Raw genomic sequence first — 8,925 nt, forward strand, 5'->3', positions numbered from 1 at the left:
GAGGAGTTTTTCGTGAGTAAATTGAATGATAAATTTTTCCATTATGATAGCTCCTAAAAATTTATTACATGCAATGGTTCAAATCTTAGCTCGGGAGGGGGAGCATACCACCAAAGCTAAGTTTTTACCGCTTAAGCTTTTGCCAACAAGTGGTTTGGAATAAAAGTAAACGATAAAAAAGAAACGCTGCGTCGATTATTGTCCTTCTCTCACCTAGTGAGAGTAAGGTTTTCTCTCAAGTTTTCTGTGGAAAACTTTGAGAATTTCTCTCGGACCAAGGTCTGTGGAGATGGGTTTTTCGGCTGGAGAATTAACGACCCTCTATGAGGGTCTGAAACTAACAGACGAGGAAAAGCAGGAGATTGAGGTAAGCTTAGAAGAGCTCTTGTTATCAGCATCGAAAAGCAAACTATGCTTAATGATAAGCCTAATCTCAGATAAGGTAACCAACAGAGGAGCTTTAATGAACTCCTTGCCAAAGATATGGAATGCAGAGGGGAGAGTGGCTTTCAAAGAAGTGGGAAGGAATTTGTTCCTGGCGGAATTCAAGACGAAGTTAGATAAAACGAGAGTGATGAATGGACGACCATGGTCTTTTGACAAATGCTTGCTATGCATTCAGGATTGTGAAGGTGCTAAGTCTGTTAAGGACATGCAGTTCCGTTATGAACCATTTTGGATCCAATGTCATGACATGCCTTTTGCTGGTATGTCCGCAAGCATGGGGGAGAGGCTGGGCAGTTCTCTGGGGAAGGTTCTTATGGTGGACACAAATGGTAGTGAATCATGTTGGGGTAAGTTCCTACGTGTGAAGGTCATGCTTGATATTTCCAAACCTCTGGCTAGAGGCAGGTTCATTTCCATGGACGGTGAGAAGTTTTGGATTCCCTTTCGTTACGAAAGGCTGAATAACTTCTGCTACAACTGTGGGGCTATCAAACATGGAGAAGGTGGCTGTGGAAAACTGGAGGTGGGACAGCAAGCTGGAGTTAGCTCTAGACAGCAGTATGGAGCTTGGTTGAGGGAGAGTAGCAAAAGATTAGCTCACTCTGCAAAGGAAGGAGGGAAGGAGAAAGTTGATGGGAGTTCATTGGAGAGTTGCCGGAGGATAATCTCAGATGAATCTAATAAGGAAGGTGACAGTTATGGACAGATGACAGGTGGACAGAAGGCAGGCAGGCAATTAGTACACGAGGATGAGGAAGGTGCAATGCTCAGTGCAAGGAATAAAGGTGTCAGGCTAGTGGAATCAGTGGTGCATGATGAGGAGATAGGGACACATATGGAATTTGGGGGAGGCACGCCAACAATTCGGTTAGAAGATCCTATTGTACAGATGGTCCCAGCTGTAGGGGAGGAGCCTAAAGAAGGCAAGAAGGGACCAAGAAAAGGGAATAGCTGGAAAAGAAGAGCACGTGAGATTAGGACCCCCTCAACTACTCTAAACTTAGTAGTAGATCATGACATGTCCAAACAAAACCAGAATAACAAAAGGAAAGCTCAGGATTTATCGAATGAGGAATTGGCTAAAAGAAATAAACTGTCCCTAAGGGATGAGGAGGATGAAGACTTACCTATGGCAGTGGCTGCTGGGCAGCCCTGCCAGCTATTATGATCCTTTTAAACTGGAACTGCCGAGGGCTTGGGAACCCTCGGACAGTTCGAGAACTTCACCTTTTGGTGAAGGAGAAGGGCCCAAGAATTATCTTCCTGTCAGAAACAAAATGCAGGAGAGATAGAGTAGAGGCTGTGAGATATAAGGTGGGTTTTGAGGGTAGCTTTGTTGTTGACAGTATAGGGAGAAGTGGGGGGTTAGCAATGATATGGAAAGCCGAGATGCAAGTGGAACTTTTCTCTTATTCTCAGAGTCACATTTCTCTGTTAGTAAGTCAGAATGAGGGAGGACAAAAGGTTATGGTGACAGGTTTCTATGGGAACCCGGTGGTGGAAAAAAGGAAGTTAAGCTGGAACCTGCTAAGAAGGCTAAAACCAGGAGATCAGATGGCTTGGCTATGCTGTGGTGATTTCAATGAACTGCTCACTAACGAGGAGCAGAATGGTGGAGCTAACAGGTCTTTCTCTCAAATGGAATCCTTTAGAGAAGCTCTTGATGACTGTGAACTAAGTGACTTAGGCTATGAAGGATCAAAATTCACTTGGAGTAACAAGAGGGAAGGGAATGCTTTCATTAAAGAAAGATTGGATCGTGCCTGTGGCAACCACCAATGGCACCTGTCTTTCCACCAGACAAGAGTCCAGGTACTCCCAGTTCTCCAATCTGACCACTCCCCCTTGTTAATTTCTTGCATGAATGAGGATGGCCTAAGTAGTAGAAGTAGCAGGATCTTCCGTTATGAAGCTAGCTGGTCTAAACTAGAGGAGTGTAAGGAAGTCATAAAAAGTACCTGGGAGTCTAGCATGAGAGTTGTTAATCCTATTCACAGGATCCAGAATAGCCTAGTTAAATGCAAGAACAGTTTACAAGAATGGGCAAAATCTTTGGGAGGGGGGAAGAAGAGAATTTTACAGCAAAAGAGAAGCCTATTACAAGAAGCCATAAATGCTAATAAGGGAGATTTAAATGAAAAGATTAAGAGGTTGCAGGGAGAGATAGATGAATTGCTAGAGGTAGAGGAGATCAGATGGAGACAAAGGTCCAAACAGCTTTGGTTAAAAGAAGGGGACAAAAACTCTAAATACTTCCATCAATGTGCAACTCAAAGGAGACAATGGAATGCAATAAGGGTTGTAGAAAATGACAATGGACAGATTGCTAGAAGCCAAGGGGAGATCTGTTCTTTGTTCCAAGAATACTATCAGAACTTGTTTAAGTCCTCAAACCCTCGAAACATTGAGGAAGTTTTGAGGGACATTGAACCAGGAGTAACTATGGATATGAACAGGCAGCTAGTGAAGGAATGTAGTTTTGATGAGGTGAAGCATGCTGTTTTTGAGATGGATCCGATGAGTGCCCCAGGCCCTGATGGTTTTTCAGAAGGTTTTTACCAAGATAACTGGAGGTGTGTGGGTTCTGCAGTATATTTGGCAGTTAAAGAGGTGTTGTCTGGTGGAAGAGGGGTGGGAAGACTCAATGAAACTTTTATAGTCCTAATCCCAAAGAAGAAAAAGCCAGCCCTTGTATCTGAATATAGACCTATAAGCTTGTGTAATGTGCTTTATAAAGTAGTGTCTAAAGTGCTAGCAAACAGGTTGAAAAAGATACTCCCTTTGCTCATTTCACCCTCTCAAAGTGCTTTTGTGCCGGGTAGATTAATCTCAGACAACATTGTTGTAGCATATGAGGTTATGCACTCTATGCAACATAGAATGAGGGGCAAGAAAGAAGGATACATGGCAGTTAAGCTGGACATGAGTAAGGCATACGACCGTATTGAATGGGAATTTCTGGTTGCAGCCTTAAAGAGTTTTGGCTTTGATGATAGATGGATTGGGCTGATCAAAACCTGTGTGGAAACAGTGAGCTACTCTCTAATGATAAACAGAATTCCTCAGAAACCTTTTCACCCTTCTAGAGGATTAAGACAAGGGGATCCTCTATCCCCCTATCTTTTTATTCTCTGTTCAGAAGTGCTTGGCAGGATGTTGAACAAAGCTGAGGAGAAGGGTCTCATCTCTGGTTTTCCTTTTGCCCGAGGCACTTTATTGGTTAACCACCTCTTTTTTGCAGATGACAGTCTACTTTTCTGCAAAGCAAATGCTCTGGAATGGAGCAGGCTGTACAGCATATTAACCTATTATGAAAATGCATCGGGTCAAAGACTAAACATGGAGAAAACTGCACTGTTTTTCAGCAAGAACACACGAACAGAAACCAAGGAAGCTATACTGGCTGGAGCTAATCTGAGTGAAGCAAGATCATATGAGAAATACCTTGGCCTCCCTTCATACATTGGTAGGCACAAAGTGGCAGCCTTCAGACCTATTCTGGAGTCCATAAGAAATAGGATGAACAATTGGAAGGTTAAATTCCTTTCACAGGCAGGTAAGGAAGTTCTGATGAAGTCTATAGTCCAAGCAATTCCAACATACTGCATGAGCATTTTCAAACTCCCAAGGGCAGTGCTCAATGCAATTAACAAGTTAATGAAAAAGTTCTGGTGGGGTAGTAGAGAAGAAAGGACCAAGACTCAATGGATCCCATGGAAACAAATGGGTAAATCAAAAAAGGAGGGAGGATTGGGTTATAGGGACTTTGAAGAATTTAATCTGGCTCTTCTAGCAAAGTAGGGGTGGAGGATCATTCAACACCCCTCTTCCCTAGCAGCAAGAGTGCTCAAAGCTAAGTACTTCTTTAGAACAGATTTCCTAAAGGCCAAGGTGGGGAGTAATGCCTCTTTTTTATGGAGAAGCTTTATGGAGGCTAGACCAGTCCTGCAAGAAGGCCTTATATGGAGAATAGGAAATGGTGCTTCAGTGAATATTTGGGAGGATAGGTGGCTCCCGAGTCCCTCTTCCTATAAAGTACAGTCCCCTTTACAAGTGGAATTTGTTAATAGTAGGGTGTCTGCATTGATTGACCCGGTATCAGGGGAATGGAATATGGTAACTCTTAAAAAGGTCTTCATGGAGGAGGAAGTGGATTTGGTGAGCAGAATTCCCATCAGTGTGTGTAGAGCTCAGGACAAGCTGATCTGGAGGTGTTCCAGGGATGGTAAATTCTCGGTCAGGAGTGCTTACTACCTGGCAAGAGAATTGGCAGCAGTTCACAAAGGACAACCCTCTCAGGTGGGTCAGAAGAGTGACATATGGACTAGACTCTGGAAGATAAAGGTTCCAAGTGCCACACGTATGCTCTTGTGGAGAGCCTGTCATGATTCATTGCCTACCAACCAGCAACTAGTGAAGAGGAAAATTGTTTTATCCCCTTTGTGCCCAATCTGTACTTCTGAATTAGAGACTACAACTCATGCACTTTGATCCTGCCGATCTGCCCAGGATGTATGGGGGTTTCATATTAATGGTTTACATAAGCAAAAAGTGGTGGACATTCCCTTTAAGGAGCTGGTTACAGGATTGCTTGAGGGGCTAGATGAGCATAGTCTTGCAGTCTTTGCTGCAACTGCATATATGCTATGGAGAAGAAGGAACAGTTATGTGTTTGAAGGTGAGTTCTTGGACCCCAATGCTATTGTAAAGGCCGCCAATCAAAAAGTTAGTGCATATAGAGAGGCAAACCAGAAAGAAGGGGCAGCAAGAACAGATGCAACTCAGGTCCAGTCTTACTGGCTTGCTCCTCCTGACCAGTTTCATAAGGCAAATTGGGATGCATCGGTGGACAGGGCCAAATGCAGAATAGGAATAGGAGTGATTATCAGAGACTGGAGGGGTAGGGTTGTGGCTACACTCAGATGTCAAAGGGCTTCATTTCCAGATCCTGTTATAGCAGAGACACTAGGAGCTTTAAAAGCAATTTCTCTATGTCAACAATTACATATCAATAGAGTAATATTAGAGGGTGACGCTAAGACAGTGGTGGATGATATTAACTGTGACATAGAGAAGTGGAACTCAGGAGGCATGATTATCCAGGACATTAGGCATAAGATTAAGTCGATGGAACAGTGTACTGTGCAGTTCACCCCAAGGTCCAGTAATGTTATAGCTCATTTGCTAGCTAAAGATGCACTTAAACTCTCTGAGGAGAGCATTGTATTGGAGGGACTCCCCTCGTGTATCCAAGCTTCAATGCTTTAAGATGAATATGAATTGAGGTTCTTCTTTTCAAAAAAAAGAAAAAAAGAAATTTCAATCATTTAATGTAACATTAAAAGATGATAGTTAAAATGATGGTAAATAGCACTCTTTTTTACGGAGAAGTCAATCTTAGAACGGGTAGTAGATGATGAAGTTACATTCCATTACATATTATAGTTAATTGAAAAATTATATTTGTAAGTCAATGTGGAGGACATACCTTCCATACAACTAATATGCACATAATTTAATTTGAAAAAAAATTTAAAAATATGAATCTTGCAAACCAAATCTTTCTATATAAGCATAGTGAACATAAACTTCTTACAAGTAAGACTCCTAAAAATCGATCTCTCGGTTGCAAATTGACTTTCTCTGTTTCAAATTTTTATAATTTTTTCAATGACTACGATAAATAATTTAAGTCCTTCCATTCATACCATCACTTCATCTAACATCAAGATTGTTACGTGACATTATTACCATGTGGCAACGGGTCAAAACTCGACATGTGACATGTAAAATACTGCTTTAAGCATCCTTATTAAAAGTAAGAAAAAAAATTTAAAAACCATAATTAAAATTTAAAATGATATAAAGTGTTAGTCTACATACAAATCTTACATAAGACGCTACTCACTTATGTGCCTTTTAAAAAAAAGAAACCTGTATGTTGTATTGTTGTATCAATCGAATTACACAGCTTATCAAAAATTACATTCTTCAGTATCTCCTGAGGATGATCCTCCATCCAAACTAACTCTTCACTTACACTTAAAGCCATTTTTGCAAGACTATGTGCAACACTATTACAAGATCTATTCACATATGACATTGTCCAGTTCCTTCTGTTTTTCAATAAAGCTTTTAAATCTTCAATCAGCTGACCATGCCACTCCCAATTCACTTCTAAACTATTAACAGCATTTACAATAGTCAAAGCATCACCCTCCAGTTGTGCATTCCAGAAATTAAGCTCATCACATAACTTCATGGCCCTCCATAGAGCAAAGACTTCAACTATAATAGGATCAGAAACAAATTCTTTGGGATAGCATAGAGTTACTAACACCTCTCTACAATTATCACAGATCACTATCCTAATTTCAGCTCTATTCTCATTAGTCTTCAAAGCCGTATCCCAATTAACCTTCACCATATTCCCCGTAGGTGGTTTCCGATGAGAAATATTGCTACTACAAGTTCCACCATTTTTCTGATCTTTGCCTTGCTGAACTTGTGCCAATTGATACTCTAACAAACAATCAATAGCTTTGTTGAAAACTTCATTAGGTCCTTCAAACTTATTTTCAAACACCAACCCATTTCTTCTTAACCAAACTCTTCTTAGCACCACAGCCATTACTTCCATCTGATCTTGGGACAACCTCGAATAACAGTCAGACCAGAGATCAAAAAAATCATTTTCAATACATTGTCATTTATGCACTGGACTCCTCTCACAAGCCTATACATCACTTGCCCCATTACAACTCCACAAAGCATGACAAACAGACTCTTCCATATTCTTACACACTGGGCATGAAGCTTCCTTTAAAACAACTCTTCTCATTAAATTAATCTTAGTTGGTAGAGAATTATTAATAGCCTTCAAAATAAAGATTTTCACTACCCCTGTGATATTTATTCTCCATTCTTTTCCTATTAACTTCAAAATGCTATGCACTTCTAACACTATACATACCATTCTTTGAAAATGCCCATATTTGTTTATCCGGGAGCCCACAAAGACTAACAGGTAATTTACAGATTACTGAAGCCTCATACTCATTAAACACTGGCTTCACTAGTTCAACATCCCATCCCCTACTATCAGCTCTTATCAACTCCTTCACCTTTGCTTCATCATGCAAAATATTGATTGGTGATGGCTTGCAAAATTTCATATTGCAGATTTTACAAGTTCGCTCGAGCGGAGGCTTTTGGCCGCTCGAGCGAATTCAGGCAGATTCAAACGCTCGACTGCCGCTCGACAGGGAGATCGAGCGGGTTGCTGAAAAACGAAGATCGCTCGAGCGGAGACATTGGCCGCTCGAGCGAAATCAGGCAGAGTCGAACGCTCGATGTGCGCTCGATAGGACGCTCGAGCGAAATCAGGCAGAGTCGAACGCTCGACGCGCGCTCGACACCCCGCTCGAGCGAACATCGTATTTTGACAAATTTTAGGTTTTCCGCCGTGGGACCATATAAAAGCCATTTTTCACTCTAGAGCCGCAGAGTTTTGACTGGAGAACACTCTTTGGGAGAGAAAAACATAGCTAGAGGGATTCAAATCATTTGTTTTGGAGACGGAATTCCAATCTATTGCACGTACGTTGGATTCATACACGAGCACGGACGGGAGAAAGGCGTTGAATCGTTCCCTTGAGCTTTTGACGACCAGTTGAGGCTGCAAGGAGGATTTTTCAGTGTTTATTTTCTTCTTCCCATCTTCTCAGAACAATTATGGTGAATTCGTTTATGTTGAATTCCAATTCTAGCATGAGCTAAATTTTCTTCTTTCTAGGAAAACGATGTAACCTAATTCCGAACTATGCTTGTTTGTCCATGCTAATTTAATGCAAATTCTCTCTTTGTTTATCTGATTTATTCTGAGTTTAATGCTTCTAATTAACTGGCCATTGATTAGATGATTATTAATCTTGTGATTTGCTATCGAAAGAGGGAATCATAGGGTAGATCTTGGATATTTCAGCATAGGTAAGTATAGAGCTCGAAAGACTTTTATGAACCTATGTAGTAATTAAATCATTGGTCTTATTGCGTTCTTGATTATTTAATTTGCATATTCTTGTGTGAATTGATAAACTAGAACCACTTCCAATTGACTATCGAAAGAGGCTTTTGGATGAATTAGAGATTTGCTAATAGACAAAAGAGGTTTAAGTTAAATTAGCTGGATGAGAAAAGCATAGTGAAGGATTATGGTGAAATCGGTTTCCTAGAAGTTTTCTTCCCTATTGAATTTGATCTTCAAACATCAGTTTTACTTTCTTTGCTTATTTCTCTTGAGTTGATCTAGTTTTAATTGCTACTACAAAAACCTTAGCGATTCCTCTAGATAAAATTGAGATTAGTAAAATTTTGGTATTTGGCAAGAGTAAGGTACCAATCCCTGAGGACGATACTCTACTTATTACTTTACTATAAAACTACGATACTGTGCACTTGCAGTTTTGCACCGGTCAA

General features: G+C 40.7%; 1 protein-coding gene across 1 annotated transcript; it reads right to left on the bottom strand.

The window, feature by feature from the left end:
- Positions 1–6,355: 6,355 nt before the first annotated feature.
- LOC122301780 lies at positions 6,356–7,622 on the bottom strand. Its single transcript, XM_043113161.1, has 2 exons — positions 7,421–7,622; positions 6,356–7,092 (listed from the first exon to the last, which is right to left on the bottom strand). Exons 1-2 carry the CDS (start codon positions 7,620–7,622, stop codon positions 6,356–6,358), a joined length of 939 nt encoding a protein of 312 aa, XP_042969095.1.
- Positions 7,623–8,925: the final 1,303 nt, after the last annotated feature.

This window comes from Carya illinoinensis, chromosome 2 (genome assembly GCF_018687715.1).
Source record: "Carya illinoinensis cultivar Pawnee chromosome 2, C.illinoinensisPawnee_v1, whole genome shotgun sequence".
NCBI lineage: Eukaryota > Viridiplantae > Streptophyta > Magnoliopsida > Fagales > Juglandaceae > Carya > Carya illinoinensis.